Raw genomic sequence first — 27282 nt, 5'->3', positions numbered from 1 at the left:
GTTTGGTTAAAACTTTTGAAAAATGATTTTGGAAAAAGAAAATACATGAAAATTAAAAAAAAATTATTTTCACTAACAATATTTTGTAAAGTTGAAACTGTATGAATATCTTATTAAGTGGATGTCTATTATGATCAATATAAAGTTTTAATGTACTTTAAATTCGATAGTTATTAGAATTAGATCTCTACTCCTATTATACTTCTTATACCTATAAATAGAGACTTTGATAAAGCATTATAATCATCCCTTTGATTAATACGTTCTCTATTGCTTTCATATTTTCTTTGTTCTTTATTCTCTCCATCTCTCTTTATTTTATAACACGTTATCAGTACGATGATTCTCTATTTTTTTTTCTTTTAAAATCTTTTGAAGTCATCCCCCAAATCCAATTCCTCTTTCATCTTAAACTTTCACCCTTACAACTTCATCTTCAGGATGTTAAAAGATTCAATCTCATAATAGATCATGGTGATGACAATGATGTTAAAGATCTTCAGGTATATTTTATTATAGTGTCGAAACCATTTTTTTGTAAAACGGAATTGACTTGGATTTTGAAAATAAAAATGAGTATGAGAGTCGCCACCGATCTTTTATTAAGGTGTGACTGAATCACCTTAAAAATAATTTTGGTCCACGGATTTCAAAAAAAATGGGTTCGGGAGTCAGTTACGTACGAAGAAGGGTTAGTCCCCTCGTAACGCCCAAAATTGGTACCTAATTGATTATTTAATGTCTTAAGGTCGAATGTCGAAAAAAAGATTGAAGAGTGATTCCCCTTATTAAAAATATTTATTGACATTTATTATTTTACAAACTAAAAAATCGATCATTTTGCTTCGATGAGATGAAGAAATCGAAACCCCGTAAGTTAGGGTACTATCCTTTGAAGTTCCAAAGACTACACATGAATTTGCTTTTATTTAAAAACCGCGTCTCAAGATAACAAAATGCCATATCGAATGAGCTAGGACACAAAGTTTTGAATCGTCGAGATAAGCTTTGATTTGGAATTTTTATGCTTTAATTGAAAAAGAAATACTCGGTTATTTAAATTCAACGAGGAAAATTGAAGTCCAGTATGTTAGGGCACAATCTTCTCGAGAATCTTAGATACCGAATATTTTGAAAACTTGTGGATAAAATGATTTCGATATTTTAATCAAATGCAACCTTCTAACGAAATAAAATGTGAGTGAATGATAACGTTCAATGTAAAGGATAATTTGTAAATAACATACACTAATGAATAACAAATAATCAATAGATAAATACAAACAAGCATAGCAACAATTATCTCAATCATACATTATGCCAATATCAATATCAACATTCAAAAATTTAATGAATTAATAATCAAATTTAAAAAACACTTAAAATTAATAGCAAGAGAAGAAATTATAATCAATAAATTATGCGTTAAAACAAATAGTATTTACATAATATGTAAATTGAAATAAATCAGAAAAAATTACATAAAATAAAAGTATCTAAATGCATTTTAAAGTAAATACTGTAGAAAGAGAATCAAAATACATAATATAATATACACATATTAATTTTTTTAAAAATAATACATATGGAGTGGAAACTTAATATAAATTATAATATATATATATAATACTATATGTAAAAGTTAAAATTAGCGAAATATATAAAAGAAATAAATTAGATATTTATAAAGATAGATTTAAACAAATATATATACAAATATGTTAAAGAAAGAACTTAAAATTAATGGCTTTAATAATATGAAATTCATAACATACAAAATGAAAATAATTTGATATCAATTATGTTTTATAAAATAAAACCAGTAAAAAAATCTATTGGATTAACATAAAAATGAAATAATGATAATAATATAAAACCCTTAAAATAAAAGTACATAATACAAAAAAAAGTTAGGTAAATAAATATAAACAAAAATAAAATAATAAAACCAATAATAATAATAGTAATAATACTAATAACAATAATAATAATAAAAAATAATATTAAACTGAAAAAAATAAAATAGCATAAATAACAAAAAAATGATTAAATTAAGCTTAAAAACAAAAGTTTGAGGCAAATCTGAAAATAAATGGAAAGAAAGGGACCTCACTGAACGCGCGAATAACAGGGAAAGACTAAAAGGAAAAATAATCCCTGCCTTCCAAAACGCTGCGTCTTGCATGGACCAAATTGAAATAAAAATAAAATGTGTGGCTAAATTTAAAGAAGGCAAAAGGATCAATCTAAACGCGATATAAAAATCAGGGGACCATTTGTGCAAACTTCCTACACGCTATAAAACACTCGGATCTGGGATCGGATCGGGTCAGTGTGCGTGTCAGCCTCAAAACGACGCCGTTTTGGGTTATTGGAATCCTAGCTCAAAACGACGCCGTTTTGAACCTTTATATAAACCAAAATTTTTTACAAAAACTCAATTTCTCTTCTCTTCAAAAAAAAAAAAACAGAGAAAAACACTCTCAATTCTCTCTCAACTTCTCCAGAAGTTGGCCATCCTCCAATGAGCTGCTGTCACGTCGCCAAAATTCACCTTTTTTCCGATGAAATCAAGGGTAAGTTTCTCTCTCTCTCTCTCTTTTTTATATATTTCGTATGTAAAAAAAAGTAGAATAAAAATAAAAGATTAAAATGAAAGTAGAAGTAAACCTTCGGAATTTTTTCTGTTTTCGATTGATTTTTTTTCTTCCCCCCTTTACAGTGTCACAATCAGCTTTATATAGCCACATTAAATTACAAAAATCATATATTTTCCTCTATTTTTTTGCTATTTTCTCTGTTTTTACATAGTGTTTTTGTTGCTATTGGACTCTTGCAGGTACAGTGACGTGGCGGCACACGTGGAGGTGCGGCGTGCAAGGGGCGGCGATGGGTGTGGCTACTGTTGAGGGCGGCGGCTGCTGAGTTTTCTGCTTAGGGTTTCTTTTGTTATTGTTTTTGATATGTTGTGGGCTTGTAATTTTGGGCTAGATTTTTTTTTTGGGTTGGTATTTTGTTGTAAATGGACTGAACATTATTTTTATTCTATTAGTATATGGGCCTGGGGCAAAATTGGTATTACATATAATTTATTTATTATATCATGTTTATTATAATTGGAGACTAATCATGACAACATTAATAGATAGATTATGATTTAAAATCTACGCATGTTTGCGATGGTGATTATGAAATAAAGAATTTATTGGAATGTTTATAAGTCTGTCCTACTAGATTTGTTGCATTCCTCGAAGTGGATGTAAACATAAAGAAAATTAAATATATAATCATGGACCACTAAAAGTGGAAACATAGTAATAAATAAGAGAACAATGAGAGTTCTCAAGATAACTCTTCAAAGGGTAAAGAAAACTTATGTTATCAATGTGATATGAAAGATTATTGGCCACATATGCGGCATATGCCCAAATATTTTGTTTCTGTTAATATTCTTTGAGGAAGAATATGAGAATGTAGTAATAAATTCTATCATTATAGATAGAAAGTATTTATCTTATTTGGTACTAAAGCAAACAAATATTATTCCAATATTTGGTAGTACAAAATTAGTCGAAAGCTCTAGAAAAGTTGATATATTAATATCTTGTGATGGTTAATCCATTGGTTTTAAAAGATATTTATAATAGATCTTATATTGAGATTGTGAATGAGGAAAATATTATATTTCATATGAATCACTATTGTTATAAATATCTATTTTGAAAGGATGAAAAGAGAGGATTGTGTTATTAATTTATATTTATTTTATAATCTTTGTGATATTCTTTTGTCATCATCCCCATTAAGGGGTTGGAAGTAAAATATTGACTGTGAAAGATCTATTTATGAGCAATAAAATATGATAATTCTATCTAAAGCTCGTTATGGTTGGTTGCACCTGAAGTTGCAAATTTTTTTTAGATATTTGAAAATTTTGGCATATTCCCTGAAGCGAATATTGCATATAATTGTTTAGAAATTATATTTATTTTGTTGACTTAGTGACATTATCATATTCACATTGATTTAGACATTTCCAGTAGTAAATGTCACAATAGCACTTATATATGATACAAAATAAAAGGAATGATAGTAAAATTATTAATTTGTTACAATTTAGTACAATTAAAATACATGTTAAAGTAAACCAGAAGTTTACTGATACAAATGCATTTACTACTTGGCGTGACCAGTTAGACCGTCTTGGATCATATATGATGCGAAAATTAATTGAGAATTTATATGGACATTCATTAAAGAACTAGAAGATTCTTTAATTTAAAAGAATTCTCATATGTTGCTTGTTCTCAATGAAAATTGATTATTAGAAACTCATTCGCTAAAGTTGAGATTTAATGTCTTACATTTCTGAAATGAATATGGACTCATTCATCCACCATGTGGATGGTTTTGATATTATATGATTTTGTTATATGCATCTACAAAATAATCACATGTGTTATCAATTTATAACTGTCGTTTGTAAGATTGCTCGTTTAAATAATTAATTTAAGATCATGCAATTAAGACAATTCATCTTGCTAATACTAATGAGTTTATATTTCAATCTTTTATTGATTGAGTTTGAAAAACTTTTATAAAAGTTTGTGCATAATGGTTTAGAGAAATTATTTATTGAACACCTCGATTAATGTTTAAATCATTACTTATGAGAACTAAACTTCCTATTTCAACATTAGATTATGTTGATTTATATGTTGTACGATCAAGCCAATAAGTTATAAATACTCCCCATTACAATTGGTTTTTGATCAAGAGCTAAATATTTCTCATATTTGAATTTTTTATGTGTGTATATGTTTCTTTATATTAATTACAAGTTTCTTTATATTATTAGATGTTTTGAATGTATTCGAGATTCAATTATGACATGATTTGTGATTTCAATTTTGATTTGATAGTTTTCCCGACATTAAGAGAAGAGAAATAATAACTTATAATGAGTTAGGGGGAGAGTAATTTGAACCAGAAGTTCAACAATGATAACTCATTACAAGTTTACTATCAGATGTATTTACAAAATTAATGAGAATAACCAAGTTAATATTTTAATTAAAAAAATGTCCTAGTAGGACAATCAGTTAGAATAAACAACAGATTGATCGGTTCCAAAGATGAAAATTCTTCTAGATGGTCATATAGTGAAGGCGGGTGCTCTAGAAGAGACCCAAGACATAACTAATAAGTAAAACTCCAGAAGAGATTCAGGTACCTGAAATTGAATTTTAAAATAATGAAAATAAGATATCTCGATAAGTTATGTCAATTTGATAAAATGTGGAACCGAATAATAAAAGTGGTCGACAATGATTTTGCATGGAATATTATTATTGAAATAATGAAATAAAAGGAGGATCTTAAATAGATTATAAAAGGAGGATCTTAAATAAATCTATTGAGAAATATAGATATAGAATAAATTGATCAAAATAAAAGACACAACTCAAGTACAATTAAATTCATGGAGTTTTTGGACAAGTAGTCCAAATATCTAAAGGTATAAAGCCAGTAAGGGTGCAGATGAAGTAATTTTGCAATGGAATAAAAATATGAAGTTTTTCCCTAAGTCTTGGCATTGATTATGAAAAGATATATAATATTCTTTTGTAGTGGATGCAATAACTTTTAAATATATTATTAAATTGACAATTCATAAAAGATTTAACTTATGTCTAATGTTATTGTTACAACATTTTATGAATCACTATATAGTAAAGTTTATATTAAAATCCTTGAAGGATTTAGGATGTTAGAAGCATATTGAAATTCTAGAAATTGTTCATTTATATGAATTGAAATAATTGGAACATATGTGGTAAATTTGACTTAGTGAATAGTAGTTGAAGGAGGATTATAAATGATCCAAAATATCTATTTGTGTTTTATACAAGAATTATGATTAAAGTTTATTATGATTATTGTTGAATCTCCTGAAGAAATCAAAATATATTTCCCAAATTTCTCTCACTTGTGACTTTTAAAATAATGGTAATATAAATGTTTATCAAATACATTCAAATAGTCATTTGAAAAACTAGTATTCAAGATTGAATATGTAGAATATGAGAAAATATGTGATGTTTTCATGAGGGAGAGTAAACACGCGTTGCACTCTTTTTCCCTTAATCGAGGTTTTGTCATATTGGATTTTCCTAGTAAGATTTTTAATAAGGCAGCATATTATGCGTATTATAGATTGTGTACTCTTTTTTTTTCATTAGGCTTTTATCCCACATGGTTTTTCTTAATAAAGTTTTAACGAGGCATATTATCTATCAATGGAGATCCAAGGGGGAGTGTTATGAATATCTTATTAAGTGGATGTCCATCATGATCAAGATAAAGTTTTAATAAATTTTAATTTCTAATAGTTATTAGAATTAGATCTCTACTTCTATTATACTTCTTATGCCTATAAATAAAGATTCGATGAAGCATCGTAATCATCCCTTTGATTAATAAAGTACATTCTCTATTGCTTTCATATTTTCTTTGTTCTTTCTTCTCTCCATCTCTCTTTATTTTATAACGAAACCAAGAAATTTTTGTTTTCTTTTAGATATAAGAAAATAGTATAAGAAACATATTTTCATAATTTCATTATTAAAAACAAAATTTTATTTTATTTACCAAATGTATTTTCTAATTTAAAAATTTAAAATTTAAAATCTTTATAATTATTAAAGAATATAATTACTATCTTAATAATTACATTTTTTTAAACAGTCTTATATACAATACTTAGAACTACTCATAATTCTTTCTCAACCCATAAATAGGAGGATAATGTGCTTCAGCGCAGCCGAACCTACATTCTCCTGTATTGACAACAATACCCATACTAATTAAACTAGAACTCAATCGACAATAATTACAAACTTTGAAATATACATATAATATAACAAGATAAAATGGTAAGGAAAGTGGGGGTCCAAAAAGATGTGATGTATAGAAAAACCCAACCCCATAATTGATCACCATATAAACATTGCTTTCTTATCTCATGGATGAGATGGATATTCAAAAGAAAGTATGAGACAAATGGTAGTGAAGTAAGACTAAACTACAGATATACATATTCATTGAATTGCAATCCCCTTTTCTTTTTTCTTAAAAGAAAAACCAGAACTTCCTTAGATGGTAAGGTTGTTTTGGCCAAACCTTTTCCTTTTCACCCAAACAAACTAATCACTCCTTTATATCAAATTTTATCTACATTTATTCATTTCATTTGTGCTTGTCCTTATCATGGAAAGCAAATTTCAACATCAATTACTCCTTACTAATTTATAATTTCCACAATGAATGGTGCTGTCTGATCTTTGTAGTCATGCTATCTATTCCACCACTTTGCTCCGTTGGCTGGTTCGACCCTTTTTAGTATGATTATAGATGTCTTTTTCTGATTTACGGTAAGGCTAGACATATTCTGCAAGGGCGTAGATAATACCGCACATAGTGACTTTAACTACCCAAAAACTGGTAAATGTACTCGTTTTTATGAAATTATAAGTTGGTATAATGGTTCTCAAAATTTGTGATTCATCTCTGGCCCTCTCATTGCCCCCGTTGTTCGGATAAAGTGTGATATTCAAGTAAAACTTTCCCAATAATCACACTCGAATTATATCTTGGACAAATGTTTTTATTATGACTTTATATTAATCTGGGGTTTATATTTAATAATAAATATATATTTGTATTTAAATTTAATTATAAAATGTAAAATATACATAAAATTTTAATATTATTTTGAATAATAAAAGACATGATGATTTATTTGACTTTTCAACTTCACAGAAAAGTCATTTTAGCTCACGGTTCAAATTTCTGTCTCTTTTAATTTTTAAACTTGTATTTTTTATGAAATCACCTCAAAATAGATGAAAGCGATTAAATAAAGGATAAAATTGATTTTATTTAAAGTTAAAAGGACCAAAAGATCATTATACCTAATAAGAACTCTCCAACCTACGCTGCTGGAGGGTAGGGTAGAAAACTAAGAAAAATAGGGCGCAGGTGTGGAAATAAGGGAGGTATGCCAAAATTTGGGTCCCATTTTGGTCCTATGATAATTTATAAAAACCCCTCGGAATATACCATTTTATTATTTCTAGACCAACTTATGTGTGACCGACTGATAGGTAATATTATTGATGAGGAGATTTTAGATGTAAATGGATTAATTTAATTATTATATTATTAAAAAGAATTAAAAAAATAAAATAGAAGTAAATTGAAAAGGATAGATTTTGGATATTAATAATGATGCAGTGGGAGTAGATGAAACATTGAATTAAAAATTAAATAAATAAAGGTACATTGTCAGGCGAGTGAGGGCATCGATGTCTGGTGCTTTGCCTGTCTGCCTGCCTGCCACCCCTTTGCCTCTTCATTTTTTTTTTAATATATGTGCTGTTTTTTTTTTATTTGAGAGAAATAAAAACACGGATGAATTTTCACTAAAAATTAATAATTTAACTATTTTGATCCCATAATTAGATGTTAGTGTTTTTGCCTTTAAATTCCAAATTTGACATATTAGCTCTTTTGGTTAAATAGTTAAATAATTATGATTTTATCATTGAGTCTTAAATTTGATTTCTCTTATAAGCATTTTAATTTGTATTTTTATTTCATATTGTTTAAATTTTTTATTTTAATTCATCTCTCTTTATCTATAAAATTAAATAATAAATATGTAATTATTTTTAAAAATATTAACTAATTATTTAGATATATTTATATATATATATAATATTTATATCTCAAATATTTATTTTCTCCACCTATACTGTGGGGGTATGGTGATTTCTAATATTATAAAATCAAATAATCATTTCAAATATGTAAAATATTTCAAATATTATTATTTTTCATCTGCTTGTGGGTATGATATTTTAAATATTTTTATATGTTAAATGTTTCAATTAATTATTTCAAATACACATACAAAAATATATAACATGTCAATTAACTACACTCATGATACGGATTGAAAGATAAATATTACACATATAAAAATATATTTACTAAAAATAATGACATTTGCAATAATTATTTGATTTTATAAATAAAAGAGTTTATTAATTAAAAAGATGAATTAAAAATAAAAAACTTGAAAACAATATATTTATTAATTATAAACCATAATAAAAGAGTTTGAAACAACACGAAATAAAAAATACATAATAAAATACTTATAACAGAATTAAACTTAGGACTTAAATATGCAATCACAATTATCTAACCATTTAATCGACAGAGCTAATGTGTTGAAAATATTAATTAAAATTTAAAAAAAAAAACTTAAAACAACATGAAATAAAAAACACAAATGTGAGTAGGAGAGGAATTGAACTCGAGACTTAATAACAAAAACACTAATATTTAACCATCTAATCAAAAGAGTTGAATTGTTAATTTTTAGTAAAAACATGCCCCATAAAACACGTTTTTAGCTGACGTGGCTGAAAGTGCGCCCTGTAATATGTGTTTTCATTGACACAATAGTAAAAATATGTTTTCATTTCTCTCTCTAAAAAACATCGTATATGAATAAATTTTAAAAAAAAACAACAACACATACTCAAATGGTTTTCTTCCGGCATATATTGAAAAATTAGCCTAAAACATCACTGCTAAATAGGGTCACTTCCGGTCATCCCCATTTCATATTTAATATATTTTGGATGTGGGATTTTAAATGAGGAATAAAATTTTTCAATATTTTTAGTTATTAGTGTTATTTGAATTAAACTGAATCAATTAATTGGATTGAGAATCGGTTAATATATTAGTTTGAATATAGAGATTGAATTAACTATCGAGTGAACTGCTTGAAAATCAAGACTAATAATTTATTATTTTATAAAATTTTAATTATTGATTTAATTATTGCTGAGTCGATGATTATATCAATAAAGTCAATTAAAATTAAAAATAATTATTTGACCGATATTTTCAATTATTAAAACATTATTTTTCTATCCACAATCCTTCTCAAAATTAAACCACCCAAATTTTTAACCCATGAGAACAAGGTGAAACATGCAGATATAAATTATTTTTAAAGTTTTAAAATGTTTAGAATTATAAAACTCAAAAATGCTAACTCGTTTAACGTTACATTTGCATTGGAATATACTGTTTGAAGTTAAAAGTTATATGAATTAAAAAGAAAAAGAAAAATAAATACTGACTAAGTGTTGATCAAAAAAAGGAAACAGGTAGATTAACTAACAATGGCAGCTTTGTTACTGACTAAGATTAGCTTGGAAAATGTGCAAAGATGTAAGGCTTTAGAATCTTACTATTTTCATTACTCGATTCGCATGAATATTATTGTCAATGCAGGAGAGCGTGGTTCGAGTGTGCTGAAACGCATTATCCTCTTATTAAATGGTTGAAGAGGAGCAATAGATAATTCTAGACATTGTGTTTCAAAAATAGAAATCAAAAAGTGGCATCAAACCAAAAACATTAAAAAAAAAAAGAGAGTAAAATGAAATATTTGGGATGGGAAGTCTTAATCATGACTTTTAATACTTTATTAATTTTATTAAAAGAAAGAAGTACAGCTTGTACAGGAAAGTCAACTTTAGGTGTTTGATGCTAATATTATTGTCAATCTCTCCCTCTAATTTTCTTTCAAATTAGGCAACATGTTTGAAAGATATTGCTTGCTTGCCGACAAATGTTCCAAATTTCAAACCAATTTAAGTTTCATGGTTTAAAATAAAGATCATAATCATGTTTCAAATATGTCTTAATAAACAAATTTAAAATAAATATGTTAAGTATGAATGTAATGTAGTAAATCAAAACCAATGCAAAAGGTGGAATGTGGTTTCTCTTTTAACAAACAAACCAAAAATATCATAATGATAGGTTTTTCGAATGTTAAGTCAAATAAAAACCATATGTTTTCATATTTCAATTTCCTTAATTAATTGGATTCTTCTGTATTAAAACCAAAAAATGGGGTGCACTTGTAATTTCATCACCTTCTTAAAATATTTATATATCTATTGACAAGCCTACGTGGGTTAGTCGCAATATTTATGGTTTTTACGTTGGCCATGTTTTATTTTCTTCCTGGTTTAATTTTTCTTTCACTCCCTATACTTTTTTATATTTGGTTCTTCTACTTATAATTCTACAAAAATTTTAAATCTCAACATACGGACTTTACCTTTCACATCAGAGCATAATTCTAAAAATAAAAGCATGGAGACTAATTTGAAAAAATCCAGAAAGTACAGAGACGGGGAGAAAATTAAACCTTTTTATAGATTAGAAAAGAGGAACACGTAGTAGCAAGTAAGCGTGAATAAATCTGGGCGTGGTTCACACTAAAGAAATAAAACCTGTCTGCAAAATAAAAAAGTTTGATGATGATCATCATCATCATGGTCGCGCTCGTAATCTATATTAATTTGTTGTGCAAATTCTCAGATACTTTTTCCTTATAAAAAAAGATCCTTTCTTCTCACTTTCTTTCTATAGAATCTCTTCCCTTTTTCCTCTAATCATCTTTTGCCATCAATTTTTCCCATACAATTTCGCCATTCTTTAGGTAAATATCCATATGTATTATATATAAATACTCTTTTCTTCTTACATTCTAAACCAAGTTTATTTCTTTTTTCATTTCCCATGGTTATGGATCATCATTCACCACCCAAAAACTTCTTAACTCGACTCAATTCAACCGTAGCCAATAGCCGGGTGGGGAAACGTTTCAAACTAGCGGAAAGGAACTCTACTTTCACCACCGAGTTACGTGCCGGCACCGCCACTTTCCTCACCATGGCTTACATCTTAGCCGTCAACGCTTCCATCCTCTCCGACTCGGGCGGCCCTTGCGGCGTCTCAGATTGTCTTCCTTTGTGTTCCGACCCTTCCGTTCCGTTATCCAACTGCACCGGGTCGACTCTCCGAATCATCCAGCCCGATTCGTCATGCAAATTCGACCCGGTCAACCCGGGTTACTCTTCGTGCTTGGAAACAGTACGCAAGGATCTCATAGTCGCCACCGTTGCTTCTTCTCTTATTGGCTGTTTAATTATGGGTACTTTCGCGAATTTGCCCCTCGCTTTGGCTCCAGGTATGGGGGCAAATGCGTATTTCGCCTATACCGTTGTCGGGTTTCACGGGTCGGGTAATGTCCCATATGAAAGTGCTTTAGCGGCAGTTTTTCTAGAAGGCTTAATTTTTCTGTTCATTTCAGCAATTGGGTTCCGGGCCAAGTTAGCTAAGTTGGTACCTAAACCGGTTCGGATCAGTTCTTCCGCGGGTATCGGACTTTTTCTCGCCTTTATCGGGTTACAAAATAACCAAGGAATCGGGTTAATCGGGTATAATCCGTCGACCCTTGTGACTCTAGGCGGGTGCCCAAGTTCATCTCGGGTTTCAGTCGCCCCTGTTTTAGCGGCGGTTAACGGAACCGTCACTCTGATACCCGGCGGCACCGTCTCCGGTGATATATTATGTTTACGTGACAGAATGGAGAATCCCACATTATGGCTTGGAATCGTGGGGTTTGTGATCATAGCATATTGTTTGGTGAAAAATATAAAAGGTGCTATGATTTATGGTATAGTATTCGTGACGGCCGTGTCTTGGTTTCGTAACACTAGGGTGGCGGCTTTTCCGAACACCGACGCCGGGAATTCTGCTTACGAGTATTTCAAGAAAGTCGTCGACGTCCATTTAATCGAAACCACAGCTGGGGCTTTGAGTTTTAAAAATTTAGGTAAAGGCTACTTTTGGGAGGCCTTGGTCACCTTTTTATACGTTGACATATTGGATACAACCGGTACATTGTATTCCATGGCGAGATTCGCCGGTTTCACCGACCAAAACGGCGATTTCGAGGGCCAATATTTCGCTTTCATGTCGGATGCAACGTCGATCGTGGTGGGATCATTGCTGGGGACATCCCCAGTGACGGCATTCATCGAATCATCGACGGGGATACGAGAAGGTGGACGGACGGGATTAACGGCGTTGACGGTGGCGGGTTACTTTTTCCTGGCATTTTTCTTCACGCCGTTGTTGGCGTCGATACCGGCGTGGGCGGTGGGGCCGCCGTTGATATTGGTGGGAGTGTTGATGATGAGGGCGGTGGTGGAGATAGAGTGGGAGGACATGAGGCAGGCAATCCCTGCATTTGTGACATTGATAATGATGCCGTTGACATATTCGATAGCATATGGATTAATAGGTGGGATCGGAACATACATTGTGCTGCACGCAGGGGATTGGGCGGCGGAACTAATGGTGAGAAAAGGGGTGGTGAAAAGGAGAGGGAATGCGGTCAACGGAGCACATGAGGCAGCAACTGGGGGCGGAAGTGTGAAAGCAGTTGAAGTGGATCATGTCTAGAACTAGAGCGCTCTGATTGAAACGAATTTCGGTCTTTTGTTTTGTCTCTTTTGGACAATATCTTTGTAGTCTTCAATATTTGTAAAGAACCAAAAAACAAATTGAAGAAGTAGGATAACAAATGGATTCCCTTTTCACTTGCAAACACTGTTGGTAGTAATTCTTTTTCCCTAAATTATTAAACCAAACTTTTAATTATTTTATTCTTAAATATGTTCATATTTTTTTATTGAAATTAGGATATTTTCTACTAAAGCTACATTTCTATGAACGGAAATCTAGCCTCTAATCTCATAATTAAGAAATGAGGTAAACAACCACCACATATTTTAATTCTTCTTAAATAAGCATTTAATCCTTTCAATTGTACTTAAGCAAGAGCAAATCCTCTTTAAATATCACATTTTGATCCCTCCCAAAATTACAAATTTAATCCTTTGAAAAATTACTAATTCACTTTAAGATTTTTTACATAAAATTTTCCTTTAATCCTCTAAAATTTTATAATTTATTTTGACACTAAAATAAAATGGTCTTTCCTCTGTACCTAGAGTTTATTTAAGGAGTTTTACCTATATAAAGCATATGTACTTTTCCTTATACCTAAATAAAATTTAATATAAGTTTTGACTCGTGAAAGTGTCAAGTTTGAAGTAACATAGTTAGAATGTACCGATGAATATATCATTTTGTATTGATATTGATAAATATTGTTTTGATGTACTGCTTCAAATTTATCGTTAAATTTGAAAAATATTTATAAATATCAAATCATGAGATATATAAATCTCTAATATAAAATACGCTTCAACAAGCTTTACAAATATAATCTATCATTAAAAAACTCAAAAAGAATTATTTTATAATTTAAACAATAAGATCATCCCATACTATATATGCGGATAATGACTTTAAAATAAATAAATTGATATCGAACGCAAGTGAGAAAATGAAAATGAAATAATATTTATTGTTTTTATTTTCTCTATCTTTTAAATTATGCTTCTAGAAAACTTTGTGAAGAAATTAAAGAAGAGCATAAAAGAGCAGCTTTCTAATTTGTTATCTTCCATTGAAAAATAGACACATGAGAGGGGCACTGTTTGGAATGATTTCCATTCTAAATAGAAATTTCATCCACTGAAGTAGAAATAAAATGTGTCTGGATTATAATGATGCAAAACAGCTCTGTGGCTGTTATTTTTTGATCGAGAAATCAATTTATGAATAGGTCAACTGCGCATTACTCCATTTAATTTTACACGACTACTCACTACATCAAAATGCATGCAGAAGTTATTTAATTATACACCTCATATTAAAGGATTCCTAAGAGTGATTGAAAGGAGGAGCAAAGAAGCTTGATTCTAAACAATTTGGGACCAATATTTATTGTTACTTGTAGATAAGGGATTGTTTTGCATGTTCCATGGTGTTAGAATCATTACTCATGTGTCGTATGAAGAAGCTCAAAGCATCAAAAGTGGGGCAATTACCACTTTTTCATATCACTCCCACACTCAAGACTTGATGTTTGATCCCCCAATAACTTCAATTGCAGAAATATATGATTGAGATTTTAAAATAATGTTTATGGAAAGGTAATTCAAAATATTGGGATTCGAATATTTATTCAATTACAAAGATATTTATAGGTTGAGTCAAACCGTAATTTGATTGTTTTTATAGATAAAAGAAAGCTACGCACCATCTGCAATCAAATTATTTGTACATGTGAATCGCCTAATTTGTCTTCTATAAGAGGTGTAGGAACATCAACATAAACTAAGTTACCATGAAAGAGATAAATGAAGTATATTCATAATTGATTTTATCATTTTATGTATCAATTTTATATGATTAATAGCACCATATAACAAATCAATCCTTCCTAACCAAAATGAAAATGATATTTTCACATGTATATAAATGTAAATTATTTTATGCTTATTTCTATTTAAGAAAAAAATTTTAAATTTTAATCATCAAGTATAGCATGGTGATTTTTCACATCATTTTTTAATTATATGGTTAGATCAACGCTCATGGGAATAGAGCACATTTCTTAATCAATCATTTACGGTTTTAGAGAACACGCAAAAGAGTTAATCTTTACTATCGACATTAAATACCTAATTTCAAAAAAAATCTTAAAGTTTTTCGTTTTATTTAAATAATCTTTTACATACAAATAGGTCATTTTGCTTTTAATTAAACCTAACAAAGCCCTAGAAGGCTTTTATCTTAGTATAAATTAAAGTTTAGAGGTTTATTAGAATACAAACTAAACAATTAAGGATTTGTTAAAAGTAATAGCTTAAATGTGATAGTTAATAACGTTTTATCATCAATACTCTTTTAGGAGTGTAGAACATCATTGGCGCTACCTTGTAACTCCCGTGATAGTCTAATAGTTAAGGATTGTTTATTCATAGAATATATCCAAGTTCAAATCTTTGAGAAGTAAGTGATAGGTCTTTATTTGGACAGTTTCCTTTGAATATAGAGTGTGCGTGTGCAGTATAAGTACGTCTTTACCGTGTGTGTGAGTACTAGTCCTTTAGTACAAACACAATCTTGAAACTAATTGCTACAAAATATTTTAAACTCAATTGTAACACAACATGAATTATGAGATTATTGATGGAAGTAATTTGAATGTCAAAGTGTTTTTGAAAAGTGGAAGTCGCTATCTTTCTCAAAATAATGCTTCCATTTATGAAAAGGAAAAGGATGGGCTAAGAGTTTGGAGATAGGAGGAGACTATGTGAAGTGAACATTTTATGCCTTCCACCACCATTTTCTTGGCCCCAATTCATCCACCTACTACTACTACTTTTTTACATACTTTTCAACCTACTCACATTATTTTCAACTTTTCTCCTTTTTTTCATTGCACCATCCCACTTATTTCCAATTCATTATTATTAGAAAATTAAATATATATATATTAATGAGAATTAAATTGTATAAAATAATGGAATTAAATAAATATGAAATGTGTTTGGTTTTGGTATGATGTAATTTAAGATCTGTCATTGTCACAATAGGTCGTTTTAGTTGCTTTTATTTTGATTTATGATTCTTTTTGCAACAATGGCAACATTAAAATTAATAAATTGGCCACTAGTTAAGATTCAAGGTATTTCTTTCTTTTTATATGTATATATTTTCCATACTCAGTCATTAGTCAGTAATCCAAATTAGATTATAATTTCAAGCTTAATTTTGCATGTTAACAACATAGGTATCCAACTGCACTCTAAAAAGCCAAAATAAAATAATAAAAGTTTGGTTAAAGTAAAATAAAATTATCATTTCCACCTTCGTTGAGTTTTATATTTTTATATTTGATATGCACTTCAACCTCAAATTTTATTCTATATTTGAGAAATTTTGATTAAAATATTTAGATAAAAATAGACTCGTTTAAAATACGGGTTGAACTTAGATTTCAACACTCAAGATTTAGACACGACGTAATTTGGTCCAACCTACTAATATATTATATCATTTTATTTTCTAACTATGTATTGTGTTATTGCGTCATATTTTAAAATTATCGAATATAAGATAAGAACAAGGGAAAAAAGTAATAATCTTTTAAAGTCTACTCTACAATTTAAGAAAAATGGCTTCCAATGGAAATCTTGGGATATCGAGTTATAGGATGGTGATACAATTACATAGACTATTGATGGTATTTCTCGGATTGAGTTCATGATCTAATTGAAAAAATTATGGCTCGTACAATTATCATCAAATTGTTGGGACAAAGGATTGCTTTTAATGCTCTCGTGAATAAGGTGCACATGTTATGCAAGCCAAATCAGTCATTTCAACTGATGGCTCTGGAGAATGACTACTATCTAGTCAAATTTCAGGATGAATACTATCATTCTAAGGTACTAAGGCAAGGTTTGTGGGTTATTTTTGGCTAATACCTTACAGTACAACCATAGTCCCCTTTCTTTACAATGGAGTAGGATCATCTACACAATGTTACATTGGGCGAAAATCCATAACTTTGATAAAAAAATTGATAATCAAATTGTAGTATAACTTTGAAGTATTTAATCTTGTTTAGTTCTCGCCTATGAAATTGGTAGTAATTTATTGTGAAACTTGATATTATAAATTAAATCAAATATGAATTGCTTAGTATATGTTATCCCTCTTGATCATCTGATATTTATGTTGAGTTGTGTTATCGGGATTCACCTTAAAACAAGGAAAGTACAATAATTTCCATATGGATTTATTAAGTATTTTATGCTTACACGTTGTTGTTTTTCCACGTTGATTTTGTTTTTGAATTCTCAAAGCCCAACTCAATTCCAGATCATTACACTATCATCAAGATTACCGAGAGTATGAAATTAATGTACATGTAATTTGTGGCATGCACTTAGAATGTCTACATGTGTGTATATATATATGCTAGTTTTATATGCTACATAGTATTTTGAAGTATTGAATTGTTCAGTTGGAGGCTTATTTAGTGAATTTTTAACTTTGACTTGTATGAAATATTGTTAAGCATGCATGCTCTTAACTATCTTGACTTGAACTATTTGTGGGTATGTATGGTATTCATCTGATTGTCTTGAAATGACAAATGAGTTTAGGGTAAGTTAGAATGTGCTTGAGATTAACATCATGTGCCTTGAATTGATGTTCAAGAAGTTTTATGTTGGTATTATTAAGGGTGGTTTGGAGTGTGTTTAAGTTTTTTTATGTGAAATTTTGGCTCCTAACACCTCGGTTTCAAAATTTAGGGTGTGGGTATTAAAACTTTGCAAGTCAGAGGTCAAAATTTTGGTCACAGCCTCACAGGGGTCCAGGTTTCGAGACACATATTAAGGTATTGAACCCCGTGAAAACAGTAGCTAAAAAGCTACAATAATTAGGTCTGGCTATCGATACCCTATCCAAGGCATCGAAACATGGGGCCTAAGGACCAATACCTAACCCCTGGACAATATCCCTTGCACTGTTTTTTGAGTTTTTAGTCTATCAAATCTTGTTTTTGCTCCCAAACACCCACGAATTATTAAATGTTTTCAAGTTGATTTCTAAATTTATTGAATCTCAATGGTAGGATTTTATTAATTTATTTAAATTTTTAAATTTCAAGTAATTTCAAAATTTTCTTTTGGATTGTGCTCCGGTGACATCTCCCATCCATACCCGATGCCGGGACAATTGTGGGGTGTTACATTAGTAATAATAACAATGATTTGCTTTCAGTCAATATAACTTGTGCAGGGAGCAAGGCTACTAGAATGGTACAAAATTGATAGAACATTTTCAAAATATATATAGTGTTCCAATAAGTGCAAATGAAAATTATAAATAACCAAAAGTTATGTCACTTGATTATTAACAAATAGTCATAATCATTCAAGTAGATATCTATTGAATAACTTGAATGATTATGTTTATTGCAAAAGATATGACTATCCATTTGGGTATTTTTGTCTCTATAAAGAGACATGAGATCTCTTATAAATATGATTGGAATTTCATTTGTATGACACACCCAAAAACATAGAAACAAATTTGTTTCTATTCTCCCACCATCTTTTATATTCCTAGATTGTTCTATGAAGAATTTCTGTAGTATTTCTTTATAAAAATTGATATCCTTGCTATATTCTGCTCAGTGCTCAATGGACTGTTTTCTCAGTGCAAAATGTAGATAGTTATTGGGCTTCCATTGTATCATCGAGGTTCATTTGTCAGTAATTCTTTTGAACACCAAAATGTTGGAAAATTGTATTTTATAGGAACTTTGAGGCATATTCTCAGTAGGTAGAGAGTTGAATCATAAAATTATGGTTTCATATTCTACTCCATGAGACATTTACAACGATATATCATATGATCAAAATAGTTGAATGATGAATGAGAAATTGATACTCAAAGTAAGCTACTTGGAAATATTTGTTGAGGAAAAGTAAAAGCTTACATTGGTTAAATACCAAGTGTGAGATGTATTTATATATGGGAACACTCTTAAAAGGTGATTGAATGACTAAACTTATAACCCTGCCTTGCGAGCAGGGAGTGCAAGTCCAAACTCGTTAAGGTTGGGGGCGCACTTGCACGATGTGAGCAATGCGAAATGTCTAAACCGATCAGACCCAAAATGGGATTGTTTTTCCTCAACAGATATACACATTTATATTATTTTATTTGATTCCAATCAATTTGATTTTGTTAGCTCCTTTAATGACAGATTTTGTGGAAATTTCAAAAATTCCACCACATTAAATGCCTATAAAAGGCTACGAATTCTGTACTACACTCATACTCTCTCACGTCAAATTTATTTTGCTCTCAAAATTCTTTTTTTCCTCTCCATATTTTCCAACATTCCAGTGATAGAAAAAGGCAACGTTCGTTTGTTGATCGCTACAGAGGTGCTACTGCTTTGATCATAGTGCTGTTATATCCTAGGAGACATTCGACCAACATTTCTCTAAATACTGTAGGAGTGGCCAAACCTGTCTTAAGAAAACTGTGTTAAACAGGCCTCAACGTTTAGTAAATCTCTATTCTTCCTTTCGACAGCCTGATTTTAACTAAATCAAAACAGTGATTTCAGAACCACAAATCTGAGGTTGTAAAATTATTTTAATATTATTTTTAATATTTACAGCATGATATTAGTGTTGTGTGAAATTTTCGTAAAGAAATTTTATCATATAAGTGTTTAATTTGGTAAAAATGACTAAATTGCATAAAGTATAAAAGTTGTGTTCTATAAGATAAAAGTATTTAATAGCTATAGAACATTACAGTATGAGTCCTTAAGTTGTAAACAGACCATTAATTAAAGTAGTGGACTAGTTTGGACATCATTAATGTGACTAAGTAAGGTTATATAAGTAATTTAATAATTAAATAATTAAAATAGGTAAAACAAAACAAAATTCATTTGTTCATCTTCTTTTAGCCGAAAGTCTAAGGAAGAAACTTCACCATTTTTAAGCTTCAACATTCATCCAACTCCTGGTATTGCATGTAAGTGCATTTTTGTTTAGTTTTTAATAATTTCTATGTTTTTGAGATCGTTGCTTCGTAATTTAGCTAGCCCATGCCTTAATTTTTGGATTGGTTAATAAATTTGTGAGTTGTCATTGATGATAGCTTGATGTTTTTGTTTTTTGATGATGAAAAATAAATATTTGATGTTAGATTATCATTGTTTACTAAGTGATTTTTGATAAAAATGCTTATTAAGGATTAAATTGTGAAATTTGTAAATTTAGTGGTTGTAATGTGAAATAAATGCAAGAATTGGGCTGCTACGGACCCCTAATGAATTCGGCTAAGCATGGGTGTGTTGAAATTTTGTATGATTTGTGATTTTGTGAAATAAAGACTAAATTGAATAAATGTGAAACTTAAGGGGCTAAAGTGCAGAATGCCCATTTATGTTTTTTTTGGATGAAATTGAATGAATATGTTTTTAAATAATTTAAATTTGAATTGATTTGGATCAAGAAAGAAAGAAACCAGAGTTAGATCAAGGAAAGTCAAAAGTTTTAGAGTAATCGATCCGATTTGCCAATTCCGAATACGAGGTAAGTTCGTAAATAAATAAATGTTTTTGAAATTAAATATAATGTTTTTACCTTGCTGAAATTTAATTGTTCATGGTTATAAATTATCGATATTGAATTGTTTATGAATATAGGATGTCGAATTGGATTTGTATATGAGTATACAATATCGAACTTGATTCGTGTATGGTTATATATTGTCGAATTGTTTGGTATATGGATATAAGTTGACGCATTGATTCGTATATAGTTTTACCTTGCTGAAATTTAATTGTACATGGTTATAAATTGTCGATATTGAATTGTTTATGAATATAGGATGCCAAATTGGATTTGTATATGAGTATTATTGAACTTGATTCGTGTATGGTTATATATTGCCGAACTGTTTGGTATATGGATATAAGTTGATGCATTGATTCGTATATAGTTTTACCTTGCTGAAATTTAATTGTACATGGTTATATATATTGTTCATATTGCATTGTTTATGTATATAGGATGCGAATTTGATTTGTGTATAATTATACATTGCGTAACTTGATTCGTGAGTGGTTATACATTGCCGAATTGTTGGGTATATCAATATTCATTGTTGAAATTAATTTGTTTATAGTTATTCATTATTGAAATTGATTTGTAAATGAATATAAGTTGTCAAATTGATTCGTATATGATTATTCATTGCTGAAATTAATTTGTATATGATTACACATTATTGAAATTGATTTGTATAAGGATATAAGTCATCGAATTGGTTCTTATATGATTATTCATTGCTGAAATTAATTTGTATATGATTATACATTATTAAAATTGATTCGTATATGATTATTCATTGTTGAAATTAATTTGTATGTGATTATACATTATTGAAATTGATTTGTATATGAATATATATATTATTGAATTGATTTGAGCATTGGATGACTAGTTTCTTGCATGAAGTGATTTAATTACGAAGTCGACAACTTTGAATGAACTTTAGAAAATGTATTTGATATTGATGACATGATATTAGGACTTTAAAGGTGTGATTTCGTGTAAGACCATGTCTGGTACATTGGCATCGAAGTAAGAAAACATGCAAGACCATGTCTGGGACATTGACATCGTATATGATTCATATAAGACCCTGTCTGGGACAGTGGCATCGATACGCGTTAACATGCAAGACCATATCTAGGATATGGCATTGTACAAGTTTTATAAGATTTCTGTGTGTTCTTAACAAATCTAAATGTTATTTTAAACTGAATGGTTCAGGTAGGTGTGAATTTATATGTTTATAAAAATATAAAGGTAAGTTAGCACTTAATGTAATAATATGAGTTCATATGAGATAGTTAATTGTATATGTGTTTGTGATATGTTTGAGTTCAGCTTAGTCAAATTGTGTAAAGAATAGAGAGAAAAGATTGATTTCTCATTGATTATTAGACGTGAATATATACATACAAGTATAGATAATTAAGCCTATGATCAAGCTATATTACAAGGAAACTACTATCTATATACAAGTCAAAATTCTAAACATGGAACTTAACATATCAACCCAACACCTAAGCATGGTAACTGCATATTTTCGTAATACTCCCCCTCAAGTTGGTAAGTGAATATTTTGAACTCCCAACTTGCTTTTCAGATTTTCAAACTGGTCTCGACCCAAAGCCTTTGTAAAAATGTCTGCCAACTACATTTTAGTCGGGATATAACATGGTCTAATAAGTCCAGACTATAGCTTTTCACGTACAATATGACAATCGATCTCTATATGTTTTGTATGTTCGTGAAAGACTGGATTCACTGCTATGTGTAATGCTGACTGATTATCATAAAATAATTTTACCGGTCTTGTTCTTGTCACTCCCAAATCCTATAGGATATAATGGAGCCATGCAATCTCTAAACAAGCATTTGCCATTGCTCTATACTCTGCTTCAGCAGATGATCGCGAAATGCTCGCCTGCTTCTTTGATTTCCATGAGATTAAAGAAGATCCAAGAAATATACAATATCCTGAAATAGATCGTCGGGTCATACTACAACCTGCCCAATCTGAATCGAAATAAGCCTTCAATTTGAAAGAATTCATGGATGGCAATAGAAGACCTTGTCCCAGCAAGCCTTTTATATATCTCAGTAATCGAAGTGCTGTGTTCCAGTGTATTGTTCGTGGTTCTCCCACAAACTGACTGAGCATATGTACGGCATACACTATATCTGGTCGTGTTACTATCAAGTAAATGAGACGACCAACAAGTCTCCTATATTTAGTTGGTTCGTGAAGTAATTCCCCATCGGTTGCATTAAGCTTCATTCGTTGTTCCATAGGAAAACTTTCTGGTTTGGCCCCAATTAAACCTGCATCCTGTAGTATATCTAGTGTATACTTTCGTTGGGACATAAAAATTCCTTGTTTTGATCGTGAGAATTCAATGCCTAAAAAATATTTTAATGAGCCCAAGTCTTTGATGAGAAATTGCCTAAGTAAAGTCTGCTTGAGTTGGCTGATTTCTTGTAAATTGTTGCCTGTTAATAAAATATCATCAACATAGATGAGTAATGCAGTAAAAGATGTACCTTGTATCTTTGTGAATAAACTGTAATCAGCCTTGGATTGCTTATAACCAACTTACTTTATAGCGATAGAAAAGGTGGAGAACCAATTACGTGAAGCCTGTTTAAGTCCATAAAGGGATATATTCAGCCGACATACCAAATTCTCCCCCTGATGGCGAAGTCCCTGTGGAAGAGTCATGCAAACAACTTCTTATAATGCACAATGTAAAAAGGTGTTTTACACATCTAACTGATGAGTATACCAGCCTCGGGCAGAAGCAACAGACAAAAGACGTCGAAGAATAGTTAACTTTGCCGTTGGTGAGAATGTTTCATGGTAATCGATTCCTTCAACTTGCGTGTAACCTTTGGCAACAAGACAAGCTTTATAACATTTGACCGATCCATCAGAATTGTACTTTATTTTATAAACCTACCGGCAACCGATAGGCTTTTGTCCTATAGGAAGAGAAACAATCCTCCAAGTATGGTTACGTTCCAAAGCTTGTAATTCTATATCCATAGTTTTTTGCCAATGAGGGTGAAGTGCAGCTTCTTTATAAGATTTAGGTTCAATATGTGTTGTAAGGTTAGCTAAAAAAGCTCGATGTTTAGGTGAGAAATGAAAAAGAGTCAAGTAATTTGTAATGGGATACCTGGTATTGTGAATCAGACTTGCTTCCGGGGCAGCGTGATTGGCTTCAGATGACATGAGATACTCTTGATGCCAACGTGGTGCTTGTTTAGTTCGAGTTGATCTACGGAGAGTTTGGTCATCAGGTAGAGCTACGGAAGGTGGTTGCATTTCTTCGGCAGTAATAAGAGGAATGGATAGTGATGATAAAGTGATATTAGGTGGCTGAGTAAAGGATGGTGGACTGGTCAAGGATGATAAATTGTCCGATGGTAAAGGGTCACTAGGTGATGGTTGATTTTCAGCAGATGGGGCATGACTTGTTGGGAAAGAAACTTGATCAGCATCCAAAATTAATTGTGGTTGCGAGTTTGGTGAATGTTATGAAGCTTTTTGAGAAAAAGGAAAAATATTTTTGCAAAAATGTACATCACGGATGAAAAAAATTTCTGAGTAGTAGGATCATAGAGTTTGTATCCCTTTTGTCCATTAGGATATCCGACGAAAACACAAGAGATAGCTCGAGGATCAAATTTGAGTTTGCGGTGAACATTGGTGGCATAACATTGACAGCCAAAAACTTTGAGATGGTCAAGTTTTGGACGTTTGTTGTATAAATGCTCATATGGTGTTTGATTTGATAAAACTGGTGTAAGATGTTGATTTATTAGGTAAACAGTAGTCAAGACACAATCGCCCCAAAAGGTTAAGGGAACATTAGATTGGAACTTAAGGGAACGAGCCATGTTAAGGATGTGACGATGTTTTCGTTCAACAACACCATTTTGTTGTGGTGTGTTGACACAAGAAGTTTGAAGCTCAATACCATGGTCATAAAGAAAGGTTTTAAGAGGCTCAATACCATGGTCCTTAGGATTTTAATGGAAGTATCAAACTGTGTATATACAAAATGGATGAATTTTGATAAAAGATATTGAGTTTCAGATTTATGTCTCATTAAAAAAATCCAGGTGCAACATGTGTAATCATCTACAATGGTGAGAAAGAAACGGGCTCCTATATGTGTGGCGATTTTATGAGGCTCCCACACGTCACAGTGTATTAAGACCAAAGGAACTTTTATTGTGATTGAACTGATAGGAAAAGGTCGTCTTGTTTGTTTTACTAAAGGACAAACACTGCAATTATGAAAATCAATAGACTTCTTATTCAAGGATAACAAAGGAGAAATTAATTTGAAACGGGAATGTGATAGATGTCCGAGGCGTATATGCCACAGATCTGGTGTGCTAGAGGCTTGAAAAGAGTGAACGGGTGAATACGTAGGCATCATGTGATAGAGACCTTTATGTTGTTTACCCGAGCCAATCATCTTCCCCGTCGTCAACTCCTACAAGAAACATGAGTCAGGAAGCAATATAATGCGGCAATTCAAATCTCTAGTAAGTTTACTGGCAGAGATTAAATTGAGATGAAAAGTAGGAACACATAAGGCATTTTTATGGGTAATATCAGGACTGAATTCTATGTTCTCGGATTTTGTGATTGGAGCAGTGACTCCATTCGGTAGATTGACTGAATGTACTATCGGTGGTTTTGTATATCTAAAACGATATGGATCCGAAGACATGTGGTTAGTAGCACCATTGTCTAAGATCCATGAGTTTGACGTGGCTGAATTGGCAAAAGCTTTGGATATCGAAAATAAACCTGTCGCGTTTGCACAAACATCACCATTACCAATGAAAGTTCCTTGATCCACCGAGGCTAATACCTTTGCTATTTGTTGAAGATATTCAACCGAAAATCCCTGAAGATTATTCGAGTTCTTTTCCTCATTTTCATGAGAAGTTTTAGAAAGATTAGCTCGAGGGATAGCTTTCCCATTGTTTCGATTTCCTCCTCGGATTTGGCTTGAAGAATTGCCATCTGCTCTTTCATTCTTCAGCCTACAACGATCTTCAGTATGTCCACGTTTATCACAGAATTTGCAATGAAATTTCAAGGTACGACATTCATTGATACTATGTCCAGATTTATGACAATGATCACAAAATTTAGAGGATGATTTGGAAAATCGCACCTTGTTTTGCACAGCTGCAGCAATTGTGAAGTTCTTGACTGGTTCGGATGAAAGTTATCTTTATGTTTCTTCCTGTACAATCAGAGAATATGCTTGCCGTACATTAGGAAGATGCGTCATTATAAGAATGTTGGATGTAACAGCTTTATATGACTCATTAAGTCCCATTAAAAATTGCATTAATCTGTCTTCCTGAAGTTGCTCCAGATGTGAAGCGGTCTGGTTGCAGGTGAATGGATTGCGATAAGTATCCAATTCATCCCATAGCGTTTTCAGTTTGATGTAGTAAGATGCTACGGACATGGTCCCCTGCGTGATCGTAGCAATGGATTTTTGGAATTGGAAGATTGTTGGTGCATTCTTTTGAGAAAATTGATCTCGAAGATCAATCCAAACTTGATGTGCAATTTTTGCGTGCACTCTGCCTTCGGCAAGATTCTGTTCAACCGAGTGCATTAACCATGATAAAATCATGCTGTTGCATTGATTCCATAGTGTGAATTCTGTAGGATTTTTGTCTTGTGAAGGAGCTTCAATGGATCCATCGATAAAGCCAATTTTGTTTTTGGCAGTAAGAGCATGGATCATGGCTTTACTCCATGATTGATAGTTAGCACCATTTAGTTCGATGGGGACAAGTAAATGGCCAGGCTGATCGGAGTGATGAACAAAAAAAAGATGAGAGGGGTCGGATGAAGACTGCGTTGATGAGTTTTCTTTGCCAGGCATGGTTGTTTTGAATGTGATAAATAAGAATGATAATCAATAGCCCAAGAAAGCTCTGATACCATGTAAAGAATAGAGAGAAAAGATTGATTTCTCATTGATTATTAAACGTGAATATATACATACAAGTATAGATAATTAAGCCTATGATCAAGCTATATTACAAGGAAACTACTATCTATATACAAGTAAAAAATTTTAAACATGTAACTTAACATATCAACCCAACACCTAAGCATGGTAACTGCATATTTTCGTAATAAATTGAATTATAATTTTCATTGAAATGATTTATTTGCTTATGATTTACTGAGCTTCCAAAACTTACTTTGTGC

General features: G+C 31.0%; 1 protein-coding gene across 1 annotated transcript; it reads left to right on the top strand.

Annotated features, from left to right (window-relative positions):
- Positions 1-11374: 11374 nt before the first annotated feature.
- On the top strand, positions 11375-13555 carry LOC105778005 (adenine/guanine permease AZG1). The gene has a single exon (XM_012601550.2). The coding sequence runs from the start codon at positions 11680-11682 to the stop codon at positions 13408-13410; it is 1731 nt and encodes a 576-aa protein (XP_012457004.1). The 5' UTR covers positions 11375-11679; the 3' UTR covers positions 13411-13555.
- The last annotated feature ends 13727 nt before the right edge of the window (positions 13556-27282 follow it).

Source organism: Gossypium raimondii, chromosome 10 (assembly GCF_025698545.1).
Source record: "Gossypium raimondii isolate GPD5lz chromosome 10, ASM2569854v1, whole genome shotgun sequence".
NCBI classification, from domain to species: Eukaryota; Viridiplantae; Streptophyta; class Magnoliopsida; order Malvales; family Malvaceae; genus Gossypium; species Gossypium raimondii.
This window is presented reverse-complemented; position numbering and strand designations above follow the sequence as displayed.